General features: G+C 36.0%; 1 protein-coding gene across 1 annotated transcript; it reads right to left on the minus strand.

The window, feature by feature from the left end:
* Positions 1-1,338: 1,338 nt before the first annotated feature.
* galr2b (galanin receptor 2b) lies at positions 1,339-14,079 on the minus strand. Its single transcript, XM_051105574.1, has 4 exons — positions 13,947-14,079; positions 10,211-10,294; positions 8,644-9,041; positions 1,339-3,391 (listed from the first exon to the last, which is right to left on the minus strand). The coding sequence occupies exons 3-4, from the start codon at positions 9,015-9,017 to the stop codon at positions 2,629-2,631; spliced, it is 1,137 nt and encodes a 378-aa protein (XP_050961531.1). The 5' UTR covers positions 9,018-9,041; positions 10,211-10,294; positions 13,947-14,079; the 3' UTR covers positions 1,339-2,628.
* Between the last annotated feature and the right edge of the window lie 399 nt (positions 14,080-14,478).

Consider the following 14,478-nt stretch of genomic DNA (forward strand, 5'->3'; position numbering starts at 1 on the left):
TAGTTTGTGTGTTTACATCCGCTCTGTCTTTTGTGTGACGTCACTGTTATGTAAGCTGTAGTTAGTGTAACTGAAATACACAGCAGATGTAATTATGTCATGAGGAACACTGAAGTGTTTGGATATTTTTTGAGATTATTCAGCATCTAGGGAGAAAAATTGAAATGGTTACTCTAGGTTAAGTGTTCTTTTCAATGTGAAAAAAAAAACACACGTAATGTCACGAGATGAAGTAAGTTAATTAAGTATGCTAACATATTAGATAGAGAGTATAATTACTGGTGTTTTCTCCAGCAACAGTGGAGTGCTAAGAGGAATATACCAAAACTAACAGGTTGCTGTGTTGAGCTCCTCGTGATCCCGTCACTGGCAAAAATCCATCTCTGAAAGATGATGTTAACATATTTATTTATTTATTTATTTATTTTCTGTGAGATCAAAGTTATATATTTGACAGTGACGTTCATATGGTCAGATCACGTCAAGCATTAGGAAATGTTTTCTGAATTCTACGGCTTGACGGAAATGCTAAATGATCTGTAATGACACTGAGAGCTTCAATAAATATCCCTGGATGAACTAACTGCTGTAAATATGTAGAAATGGCAGCGGATACTTAATTGTGCACGGAAGCTTTCAAATTCGCCATCAACGACTAATATGCAGAACAAGCCAATTGAGGCCTCATTTTCTTAATGCTGCATTACTGATGAGTGCTGCTTGTAATATTGAAGCTTTTTATATTTGCATGACGGGTCATATTCACATGCAATGTTTTGCAGTAAAAGCAAAGAGTGTAATATGAATAAATAGCCAATGTCTATGATTAATAAACCTAAACTCAGTGCATCAGGTAGAAAATAGAGGCTGATTTGTAATGTTCACCAAAATGCTTAGCTTCTCCAAGTGAGGAAACATAATTTATTAAGTTTAGGACATCTGCCTTGAATAAAACGGAGGGTGATTTTAAAGAAAGCCTCTAAAAGCCAAGAAAAAAAAAAAAAGATTTGTTTTCACCATTTTGTTTTAACAACTTTGTGTAATAACTTCAGTAGCACATCTCATCTGATTGTCTTTTATGCTGCATGCGTCAGTGCTTCCCTCACTCCTTTGGCTTCAAGTTGTTTTTCAATGGAAGACATTAAACTTTAATTTTCACTTAATGCTGCAGCTCTCCTATTGAGCCTCCAGGAAAAAAAAAAAAAACAGTTTTGATCTGGTATGAAACATCCCCCAAAGGGTGGTTCAAGGTTACTCAATCTACTGCTAAATGCACTTGGGTCATTTATTTGCATATATTAAAATATTATGCTGGTCCAAGAGGAATATCAATGCACTTTTTATTGAAATTCACTGTTAACAACAAATTTAAAACTTCCAACACAGCATTTGCTGTATAGCTACAGTACATTACACATAATGAATGAACTGAAGACAGATAAAGAAATATTCCAGGTTCTGTACAAGTGCAACATGTGTGTTGATGATCACAAACTAATTTTGTCATCTCTCTCTTTTCTCCTTCAAAAAAAAAAAAAAATAAAAATAAAAAAGATTACAGTGAAATAGGGCCAGTTTTTGAGGTTTTAAAAGCATACATGTAATGTTTATATAACTTTATGAATGAATTATTCTGGTCGTTTAGTTTTTTAAGTTGTCATGTTGTAAAAAAACGGATATGACTTTACAAAGAAAAGGATTCTAAGCATTTCTTCATGCATTAAAATGTTTTGTGGCTGTACTATTGACACATTTACGTCCCTATTATTAGCTCAATTTGCTTCAGTTAGGTGCCTCACTGTAACCAAGACTTTGCTTTTTTTAAGAAAAGGAAGCATAGTTGAAAATACTTCTTTTGTAATCAACATTTTATCACCATTGTGGTCGACTGAGCTTAACTTGTACTGAATCCAGAATATTCCTTTAAGACAGCACAATAACCATACGTAGTGCACAATAACTGTTAGTAGTCTGTACTCTGAGATTTTTTGTATAACCCTGTTTTTAGGGCTTTTGCAATGTAGTAATTGATATAAAACTTACCAATTAAATAATTTCAAGACTTTAAAACATCAGAGAATTGCAGAGCTTAGAAACAGAGGTAAAAGCAAGAACATATCATACTTAACGTAAGCATATTTTTTTTAAAGAGCTTGTTAAGCAAAGCTGAGGAGCATAATCAAAGAGTCCTCTTCAAAGCTTCAAGCACAGTAGGAAATCACAGCTTTGCTCACATAAAGACACAGGGCTCTTCAGATATTAAAGTGTGTTACACACAATAATTGGTAACAAATTTTCACAGGAGAATAGTCATCACAGCATTAAATTGAAACATGCTCAGAGGGTAACACGTCAATAGAAAACAAACAGACGATGCTGCTAGAAAAAAGAAAGAGGAGTTCGTAAACAAGACATAATTTAGCATCGGAACCCAAAACAACGAAGCAAAACACAAAGATGCATTTGTACGAGAACCAAATTGCCCGGCGATTACTACAGATTCCGCTGTTCGCTTTCAGTCAATGCAAAACCATGGTGATGTTGATCTAAGCTGCTGAAATCCTCCGGCTCGGTTTGAGTTTTTTAATAAGGCTTCTGTAAGGCATCATTAGCCGTGTGCTTGATTTTTCATGGCTGATTCTGGAAGGGTAGCGTTATAGTCATAGTGGCGTCCTGCGGCTCCGCGAGTGGGCGGTTGACCATTTCGTTCTCGTTCTGTCTGGCGTTCTCTTCGTTCATTTGAGACACTTCAGTGGATCCCGCTTCGAAGCCAGGGACGGTGTTGGCCACGTGGACCACGTGCACCTTATTCCGTCCCTTTTTGCTGAGGATGCAGCTGAAGACCTTTTTGAAGCCCTTGCGGAAGTGCTTGGACACCAGGGCGTAAACGATGGGGTTGAGGCAAGAGTTGGCGTAGGCCATGCAGTGGGACAGCAGCCTGAAGGCATAGGTGGTCTGATTGAAGGGAAAGTCTCCGTAGAGGTAGCAGAGAATGACCACGTGATACGGTAGCCAGCAGATGCAAAAGAGCACAGTGACTATGATGATCATCTTGGTGACTTTGCGCTTGGCTCGTTTCGACTCCGACATCCCGTCGAGGGGATCCACCGCGGTCCAGAGATACTTGATGGTGCGCGTGTAGGACAGGCTCACGATGAGCACGGGAATAACGTAGCCAAAAACAAAGGTGCAAGTGTCCAGAACCTTACGGTTGTGCTCCTCCCATCCAGGCACGCACACATTGCTGTTTTCGAAATCAATGAGGTCGTAGTAACTCAAATAAGGCCCGGCGAAAACGAGCGACAGGCCCCAGATGACCACCATCGCGACTACGGCGTTACATGGCGTCCTCAGCTCTCTGGAGCGCAGGGGGTAGCGGATGGCCAGGTACCTGCAAAAGAAGAAACCCACTGATCAAATGAAGCTGAAGATGAAAAAATTGGCTCTTTACTCATGTATAAAAGAAACACAGGAAATGTTCATCAGGTGCGGCGCTTGCTGAAATTGAGTTTTGACCCAAAATGATCAATATAGCCACTGGGTTTCAGTGCACAAGATGAACAGTCTTGTTGTTTTCTATCTAAACGTAAGGTAATTGCCAATGGGGATTCTCAGTCTCCACCGAGCCCTGGACCATTTTTCACAGAGCAGGAAACCGTCAAATTAACATGCTTTTTCCAAAGGTAAACACTTTGAGGGTGGATGCAGGGCAGTGGGTTTCTTGCTCAGGCTGAGAGGAACATATTACACTGGGGCATATAGGTGGCCTTGTTACATTTACGCCATTATTTCAGCAAAAAGCCTGCCTGGCTCTCCCATTCAGCTGTCTCCGGGTCAGCACACAAGTCCTGCTCGTCACTGGTGCTTTGGTTCGACCTTAATGTTACATAGTTTAGCTAATATACCAGTAAGTGGATACGGGTGGGTGCTACTGAAGCTTCTTTTTTCACTGTTTCGTTGTGAAGACAGGACTAATGGGCTGCTGGTTTTTGGAGGTGTTTTATTAATGAAGTAGGTCGTTAGCGATAACTCCACTGACATTTATGCAGTTAAACTCCAACCTTTGGCGATGCAATTTGCAGGACTTCCTTGCGTTCAGGCGATCCATTTTGTTAAATAACAACCCGGCCCTGACCAATTACAGCGCTGTTAAGCTCTCCTTTAGGATGTCGTTTTGGACCCCATGGAGCTTCAGTGAAAATATTTCGTGAAGTTATTATGCCTACAGTGAACTTTACTTGCCAGGATTAATGTTATTATAATTAGCACCCCTTGATTGTCTTTAAAGGTCTTTAATTTTTATGTCCCAAGGGTTGACAACATTTATTAAAACTAATAGATTTTATTTTACTTCTGATTGTTAAATATCACGTTAACACATTTAGCATATCTTTTTCATTTACTTTTCGTGCCTTTTATAAATACGCTGCCAGTCAAAAGTAAGATATTTAATGTTTTTTAAAGAAGTCTCTTCTGCTCACCAAGCCTGCATTTGTCTGATCTAAAGTACAGCAAAAGCAGTAACAATTAGAAATATTTTTACTATTTAAATTAATGATTTTCTATTTTAATATAGTTTTAAATGTAATTTATTCCTGTGATTTCAAAGCTACATTTTTAGCATCATTACTCCAGTCACATGATCTTTCAGACATCATTGTAATATTCTGATTTGCTGCTCAAATTATTATTATTATTATTATTCTTATTATTATGTTGAAAACAGCCGAGTAGAATTTTTCAGGTTTCTTTGATGAATAGAAAGTTCAGAAGAACAGCATTTATCTCAAATAGAAATCATTTGTAACATTAATAATGTCTTTATCATCTCTTTTGCTCAATTTAAAGCGTCCTTGCTAAATAAAAGTTGTAATTTGAAAGTTTTCATTTCTATAATTTCTTTCCGAAAATAAGAAAAAAAAATATGCTGACTCCAAGCTTTTGAATGGTGTAGTGTACAGTGTTGCCAAAGCTTTTTATTTAAGATAAATGCTGATCTTTGGAACTTTATATTAATTAAAATATCCTGAAAAAAATGTACTCAACTGTTGTAAATATTGATGGTAATAATAATAATAATAATAATAATAATAATTTCTTGAACAACAAATCAGCATATTAGAATGATTTCTGAAGGATCATGTGACATGAAGACTGGAGTAATGATGCTGAAAATTTAGCTTTGATCACAGGAATAAATTACATTTTAAAATATATTCAAATGGAAAACAGTTATTTTAAATAATAAAAATATTTCAGCATTTGTACTTTTTTTTTTTTTGCTGTACTTTGTATCAAATAAATGCAGGCTTTGTGAGCAGAAGAGACTTCTTTAAAAAAATATTAAAAATAATTTAAAACACTACATTCTAGTGTTTTACCCTTGTCTGAGATCATGACTTGTAATTTTATACTGTGAAAATCCAGCATAAAAATGAATTATGTATTCAGAATTGTGATATTTTTAACAAAGAATAGAGATCAACCATTTCTGTATCTATTGTGTGAAAATAATATATATACATTTTCATTACCCTTCCATGGTTGCATCATCTACAGGGCACTGAGAATTTTGCAACTAATAAAGTTCTTTTTTTTTTTTTTTTTCCATAAGTTTGTGTACTTGTTTATCAAGTCTGAGGACAGAGAAGATGAAATATGAGATGTGACAAAAGCAAAGAAAAGGAAATAAAGGTAAATATCAGATTTTTTTAATAACAGAAATAACAGAATATTTTTTCAACTCATGCCCAAAGTGTAAAAATATTATTTAATTGTGTGTATGAGGATTTATAAATTGTTAGCTATGAAATTAGCAATTAGGAGTTTGCCGTTTTATTTCCAAAAATGTTAAAAGTGTCATTTCCACCCCATCATTTTCACTGCAGAATGCCATTAAACACAAAGCATCATTTAAATAATCATTTAAAGTGCCCCTATTATGCCATTTTGAATATTGCCTTTCATGCAGTGTGTATGTGAATGTAAATGATTTGCAAAGTTATAAAGCTGAAAGTACATGATAAAGTTATTGTCTTCCAAAAGAAAGAATACATTCTGAACAACCGAAACGAGTCTTCAGTAATTCGAATCTGACTTCTGTGATGTCTACACATCACGGGGTAACACATAAGCGTAATTCCCGCCTATCTATGTACAAGTTTACCCGCCCCAAAATATGTAATTTTACTGACAACTGCTTCTCTAATCTCGGTGAGTTCAACGTGGGATTCACAAAACACTTGCTCTTGAAAGACGGCTCAGTACCCAGTTTATTCGGACCAGCTGGCTCCACAGAATCACAATCTGTAAGTATGATAAATATGTTTATGTTTCCTATCCAGTGTTCAAAATACAAAACTTTGACAGTGGGCGTATCGTTTGTGACACACGCTGTATGCGGTAGACCAATCACAACAGACTGGACCATCTGAACTAGGGATGCACGATATTATCGGACTGATATCGGAATCGGCCGATAATGGCTTTAAAAGTAAATATCGGCATCGGCCCGATATGAAAAATTATGCCGATATGTCTTGCCGATAAGGGAAATATGTTGTGCAGGGTGCGCTAGCGATTAGATCAGGTCAGCAGTGTGGCTCATTCTTGAAATAAAGTTTTGCCTGAATGGTAATTGCATTCACTGATTTCAATGGCTGCATTTAAACTGAGAATGGATGTACAGAATGAGGCTTTGGTGTGTGATAACAGAGCAAACAATTATAGCACATGGCAGGTCCTATAATGCCTGTTCGGCAAGAAGTAGGGATGTCAGTTTTCGATCATTTCCATGATTGATTGTCGTTTAAATGTTAACTTTAATGCAAACTGCGTCTATTGTAGTGACATATAGTGACATGACAGGATGTGCAATGCCACTCGAAATGCCAGCGTCCTCAACCGAATTAATATTTTATTTTTTATTTTTTTTTTTTTTTTTTTTGTCTTAGTAGCAAGTAGCATGACTATGAAACAAATAGATGTAAATATGGTCATCTGATAAAAAATGAAGAGAGCGCGCTGCTGTTCCGTTTGGGATCATTTTACTGTTTCATACCAGTCACTAGACCGTTGAATGTGCCTTTTTTAAATGCTTTCACGGTGCTCGTTGTTGTATTTTGAAACACGATCGCAATGTTTGCAATTGACATGATCAGCATTTAAAATAAACTGATCCCAAAAGTATTTACGGCGCGCGGCCGGTGAACCTCTTTCACCGACGGCGCTAAGGCAGAACACACCGTTACTCATACGAACATTTTTACGTGAGTATTATGACACAAATGAGGTACAAAGCCTTTTTTTAAATAATTGGTTAGCAGGCAAATGTTATACATAGCGACCATGGTCGGATTCATGCCGTTCGAGCCCATAGATTTAAAGCAATAGGCGGTTGTGTTCTGTTTTGCCGGTAGGTTACACATTTCCACGAACTATAATAAATAATATTTATAGTTTCTTCCAAATCCTCATCATCTCACCCTTTAATTTCGCAGGTTTATTATCTTGTCATTCACTTTTAATCCATGTTTTCGTATCTCTTACTGTGGTAAACATGCGGGTGGAAAATAAAAGATTTCGTGGCAGTGAATTAAAAATTCGTTCATACGATTTATTAATTCGTTCTCTTATTTTACAAATTAACAAAAGAATAAATCGTAGGAACGAATGAACCAGTTGTAGTCATGAATTTTGTCCTGTTCGTGTCCCGCAGCCCTGTCAAAGCGCAGTGCAGCATATGAAACAATTAGCCTATTTGTGGAAATTATAATTAAACATGAATTAGTGACTAAATTTCTATTACTTTCCACGTTGATCATGCGAAGAGGTGCTTTTGGTGTGATCGCTTCGTGTATAGATCCTGGTTTGTATTTGCTGCTTCAGCAGGAGCGCGAAAGTGCTCGCAGCGCGCGGCAAAATGAAGCGAATATTGAGGAAACAAAGGCGGACCCAGGATTTGGTTTTCAAGTAAAAGACCGCTTGGTAAACCAGAGAAGATGAACATGTTGGTATTAGTGTGCAAAAAAACAAACAAACAAACAAAAAAAAAACAAAACATGCAAGCACTGTCACAGTCAGTCAGTTTAGTTTTACTTAATTTTGAAAATTTTGAAAAGTTATCTTTGCCATTTGTCTCAGGTTATGGAGGCTTTCTTTTTTATGTATTTGATTCCTCAGTGTTTGCTAAACGTTCTGTAATTTATTAGTCGGCATATAATACAACATGTGGTGTATTCCGGGTATGCTTTTTATTGTTTCCAAACAAAAGGATATATCGGTATCGGTATCGGCATCGGCCAAAATGAACCGAAAAATATCGGCATATCGGATATCGGCAAAAATCCAATATCGTGCATCCCTAATCTGAACCAATCAAAGCAGAGTAGAATCACAGAAAGGAGGGGTTTAGAGAGACTAAATCTTTGAACTGCTTCGAACGAATCGTTTGAGAATCGCTGGCAAATGATGTGATATTAAATGCATATTTTGAAAAAAACAAAAAGGGTTGTTTGACCTTGCAAGCATGTAAACCTATTGTAGGAGACCATGTTTTCTAAAAATGGCATAACAGGGGCACTTATTAAAAAAAAAAAGAAGTTTTTCTGTGATGTGGAAAAAATGAGTTGAAGAAACACCCACCTGTCCACAGACACGGCAGCCAGAGTAAAACTGCTAGCGTACATGGTGAGGTTGATGAAGAAGTGAACCACCTTGCACATGAAGGAACCGAAAACCCAACCCTCCAGGGAGTAGATGGTTGCTTGGAAAGGCACACAGAAGATGATGAAAAAGAAATCGGCTACGCTGAGGTTGAGGATGAACAGATTGGTGGTGTTGTACCCGACTTGCCCGCTTCTGAGGAGCACAGCCAGTACCAGACTATTCCCAATGGTCCCCAGAAGAAAGATGAGCGAGAAGACCACAGACACAATGACACTGGCTGGGTTCAGCTGGTAGCTCTCAGAGGCGTTCCAGTGTCCCATGGCTTTATTCAGGTCCTCGTGATCTGACATTTTAAGATGTGAAGTTCCAGAGCCCTGCAAAAGGCCATAAATTATGAGACACTTGTGTGGTTTGTGCTTAGAATTAATCACTAGGGAGTTTTCCATGTAAAGTGCATGGTTGCAAATCTCACGTATCTTTTCAGAATCTGAATCGCAGCATGATGTGATATAAAAGCTCTTATGAGAAAGCATATAGCTAGACACGCACTGAGAGCAAATATCAGGAGGATCGAACTCGAGATGAACATCAAAAAAAAGTACATTGTGATTGCAAAAGATCATGAAAGCCGGTGCAAGTACAAAGAGGATTGAAGAATGAAATGAAGTTAGGAGTAAAATCAATTTCAGAAAGCTATCATAACCTCTCCAAGGGCAATGAGCCTGTCTTGTCAAGATATGAAGAGCATGTCAACATCTGGTTGAGAACTAATCAAAATGAAAATGGATAAATTCACTTTGTATTCATCAGAGATCTTACTGAAGAGTTGTTTGAGGATATACACTACCGTTCAAAAGTTTGGGGTCAGTACATTTTTATTGTTTCTTTTTTTTTTTAAGAAATTAATACTTTTATTCACCAAGGATGTATTAAGTTAATAATTAAAAGTTTATTAAAAGTTAATAATAAATAATTTACATTGTTATAAAATATTTATATTTTGAATAAATACTGTACTTTTTAAACTTGTTATTCATGAAAGAATCCTGAAAAAAAAAAAATCACAGGTTCCAAAAAATATTTGGCAGCACAACTGTTGATATTTTCCAACATTGATCAGCATATTAGAATGATTTCTGAAGGATCATGTGACACTTAAGACTGGAGTAACAGCTGATAAAAATTCAGCTTTTCATCACAGGAATAAATTCTATTTTAAAGTATGTTAAAATAAAAAACATTATTTTATATTGTAAAAACATTTTGCAATATTACTGTTTTTTTCTATATTTTTAATCAAATAAATGCAGCCTTGATGAGCATAAGAGACTTCTTTAAAGACTATTACAAGTCTTACTGACCCCAAACTTTTGAACGGTAGTGTATATATATAGAATATACAATATATATAGAATATATCTAGAGGAATATAGATGAGTCAATGCGGCATGATATTGTGGATTGAATAGTGCAATACATTTAATTATATTAGCATTATGTTGTTGTTTTAAACTGGCAAATGAGAAGGAATGCAATTGCTTACCAGCGGTTAATCTCACAGTGTGTCCCAATAGGTGTTGCTCAGAAATGGTCACCATCGATTTCTCCACTTCAAATATTGATCAGGCTATGGGAAGGGGAAAAAAACCTCAGTTTTTATCTTTCACATTTACACGCACACAGATTGAATGATTCATAGTTATCTGGGGAACAGAAACATTTTCCCTGTAAATCATATTTTTTTATAGCACAGTAAATATGTTTTTGATTGACTTGATTGATTTAATTTTTAACGTAGGTTACTTCCATTTCAAAATAGTTGCACAGTTAAACAGGATCTATAGCCAAATCAGATTACAATGCAAAACCAAGATAAATTTATTTGAGAAGCAAAATTATTTCAGAGAATAAATATTAACATTTTGGTACACTCTAAAAATGCTGGGTTATTTTTTTTAACCCAAATGCTGGGTTCAGCCTATTGGCTCATTTTATTTTGTTGTTTTGAATTTTTTAACCCAGGTGCAGTTTTTTTTTTTTTTTTTTTTTTTTTTTAAACCCAAATGCTGGGTTCAACTTGTTGGGTCATTTTATTGGGTTATTTTTTTATATTTTCACCCAGGTGCTGAGTTGTTGTTCTGTAACTAAGTGGCTGGGTTGTTTTTAACGCTGGGTTATTTTTTTGCACCCAACCACTAAGTTAAGTTTAGCAGTTGAAACAATCCAGGTGCTGAGTTAAAGTCAGAGTGCTTTTTGAGTCCTCTACAGGAGAGAGCAGTTCTCAGCGCCATCGATTTGGTGCACTTCTTTAGCGAAATAAAGGTTTGTATACATTTTATTTAATTTATAAAGTCTTTACTGTGTTATAAATTGTATTATTTTACGCAACATAAGGATGAGATGTCAGTCAGCTGCGTCAGCAGCGGTTGTTTTGCATGATGGAAACGCCTTTTGCCTAGCATAAAATAAATGGATTTTATCCGTTATAGTACTGAGTTAATTTAATTTGATGTTAAAATATGTTCTCTAATGTCAGTACTGTTTGTTTATGGGCAGGTTTTACAATCAGTCACAGCATCTTTCAGCTGCGAGTGAAACGCAAGGACATGGTCTGAAGTTCGCAAAAAAGCTATTACAGAGAACGGTTGCATACATTAAAATGCAACATTTTCAACATTTCAGATGTTACATTTTTTGTGTCTAAATGCTTGTTAAAAGAGTTTAAATGTATGTAATATTGAAAACTATGCTGTATTCACTCAAATAAATTCAGTTTGTCTGGTATTTTGTCCATGTGTTTTTGCTTAATAATAAATGTTCATCTTTTGATAATTGCTGTTGCCTCTAGTAATTGTGAGTGTGTGTGTGTGTGTGTGTGTGTGTGTGTGTTTTATAAGCTTCAGTCAGTTTTAAGCCAGCAATAGAATAATTTTTAAACAATAGCATGTTTTGTAAAAACATTTAACCCAACCAGCTGGCTCAAAATAACCCAGCATGTGTTCTCTCCAATATTTACCCAGCTCTGGGTTGCCAAATAACCCAAGTTGGGTTGGTTTTAACCCAGCATTTTTTAGAGTGCAAGTTGTTCTTTTTTAATGATTTTTAGATATACTACTAGAAAACACAATTAATAGTACAAACCAATATAAAATAAATATCTATTTTAATAATTACAATAGAATTAATAGAAATATTTAATACAATTTAAATGATAAACACTAAAAAAATGGATGAAATATGGACAAACCCAGTGGTTGGGTTAAATGTTTATCCCAGCCCTCTGGGTAGTTTAATTAACTTAACTATTGCTTAAAAATTACTATATGGCTGTATAAAATGAACCCAAAACATAACAAAAAACAAACAGAAAAAAACAAACAAACAGACACATAATTACTGAAGGCATCAGCAATAATCAAAAGGTGAACATTTATTAACAAGCAATTAAAAAGTTTATTAAATGATTATTCTTTATTCAACTTATTAATAAATGTTCAATTATTGAATATATTAATAAATGTTAATTTCTAACTTATGTTTTGGGTTCATTTTAAGCAAGAAATATAGTAATTTTAAGTAATAGCGGAGTTTAAAAATGCAATAGGTGATTTCTAAAAAAAAAAAAGTAACGCAAACCTACAATTGCAAAGGCTTTTCAAAGAGCATTTAAGAGAGGAAAACCAAGAGCTTTCAGGGAAATGGGCTAGCAAATGTAATGCTGTGCTCCCTAATAGGCTGACAAAGTGCATGCTAAAAGTCTGACATAACCAGCTGGCAATAAAAAAAAGAAGTATGCAGTATATAGGTGACTAATCCACACATTCAGAAATGTGGACGTGTCCTATTAGACTATAATTGGCTGTCAGAGATTCAACGTGACATAATTAAAACGCTGATCTCCGGTCCCTCTTCTCAAACAATGTCATTACATTTACTGATTGTTTTGTTTGATAAAACAACATAAACTGCTCGATCAAATGATATTGAGATTTTTTTTTTTTTTTTTAATTCTAGCAGGAACAGAGCGTGACTCATTATTTAGCAAGACCTTTATAGAGGCAAATGAACAGGAAGCTGTTTACTCGGAGAGGTGAACCTCTCCGGGACGCATTCATCACAGTTGTTTTCTCGCTTCTGCAATGACTTTATAGGTAATTGAGAGTAAAGAGGAAGTCGGGAAGACGTGAGGAGAGGAGAGAAAAAAAGAAAATGGTTTCTTTTAAATAAATTACTATTACTCTTACTATTACTGAAGTGACCCCAAAAGCATTTATTTCTCAACAGCAGCTTTAAGAGCCTCTCTTTTTACTCTCCTAACATAGAAGTGTTTTCAGAAATGACTTGAAAACCACCAATGCTATTTAACAAAAAAACAGCTCTGAGGCAGATCAGCACTGTAGGAATCCCCATTAGTGAATTATGCTACAGTTGTATTGATCACTCACAGACTCTTTTGTAGAAATAATTTCAGAGATTAGGTTGTTTATAGATTGATACCACACAAGTATGCGTGTTAAATCTTTAAGACACAGAGACACCACTTAAGTCATCACTGGCATGACAGATGTTGAATGTTTTTGCTTTTCTGGCTTTTGGCATCTGTGTCTTTGTTTGAGCGTCTTTGTTAGGGAGCAGTTCCCTTTGTAAACACACCTGACTGTCTTTCATGTGAAGCCAGCTGACTAGCTGCCAGTGAATATAACATGAAGTGTCCTTCAAGGAGCGGGGCTGTTAAACTGATCCCTTTGGTTGCAGTCACGGAGTGCATCCGTTTTGTCACTTGACAAATGGCGCACCAAAACCTCCTCACACAGCACATAGTCTCTCTAACCCCTGTTTAAACTCATTTGCCATTTAAAATGATTTAAGTCAAACTTTCATGAACTCCAGAGCCAAACAAAAGCATCTCAGTACATGAATGGCATCCCTGTGGACGAAGATGTCAAAAGAGACTCGTTCTAATATAAAAAGACTTAAAAATAACATTGAAATGCATTGGGAAGTGTTGTAAATAAAGCATGCATGTACAAATATAGAGTACGCAGACACATTAAACAAAGAAACAACAAACCCATTGAATGTAAAATCATATGCATTGCATAATTTATCTTCCAGTTTAAAGATATATTCGGATAAATAGATACGTCATCCAAGGTCATCATAGAAATACATACATTAAACATCATTATTGAGATACTAACTGTAAACGCCAGAGAGTCAACCTAACATTGTTAAATCTGATTCCAGTGTGAGAATTTCAGTCAGTTGCTTTTACTTACCAGCTATTAGGGTGAACAATGACTGTATATCCACAATTTAGATTCATTGTAATACTGAGAAGCTTCTGGTGTCCAGGCGAGCTAGTGATGCTTGCAGAATGTGACAGTACTTGACCAGCCTTCATCTCCTCTCATTCCGCTTCTCCGTTTCTCTATGCGTTCCCTCCCTCGCTCCCCCTCACATATGAAGGCTCCTCCTCCACATCGTGGTAAAGGCTCACACTTCACTGCAAGAGAGAGAGAACGGCAGTGATTCTTTCTCCACGCACATTCCCACAAAGATCTTTTCATGTGCGCTACTAAAGCTGTATCTGAGCAGTTGCATCAATGCGGCTCAGATATGCATGCATACAAATCTTGAGTATAAACATGGTAAATTATTCAGAATGAGGCCTTGGTGGTGGTATGAATGGTATTTACTTTCTGCATCGTGCTTTTGCACATGGGCAGTTTTCTTTCCAGAAACACAATTTAGAAATGTATTGGAATATATTTCCCAAGAGATGAGAATTCAGCTGAAATCCGCTTACAG

Source organism: Labeo rohita, chromosome 3, assembly GCF_022985175.1.
Source record: "Labeo rohita strain BAU-BD-2019 chromosome 3, IGBB_LRoh.1.0, whole genome shotgun sequence".
In the NCBI taxonomy this organism is placed as follows: domain Eukaryota; kingdom Metazoa; phylum Chordata; class Actinopteri; order Cypriniformes; family Cyprinidae; genus Labeo; species Labeo rohita.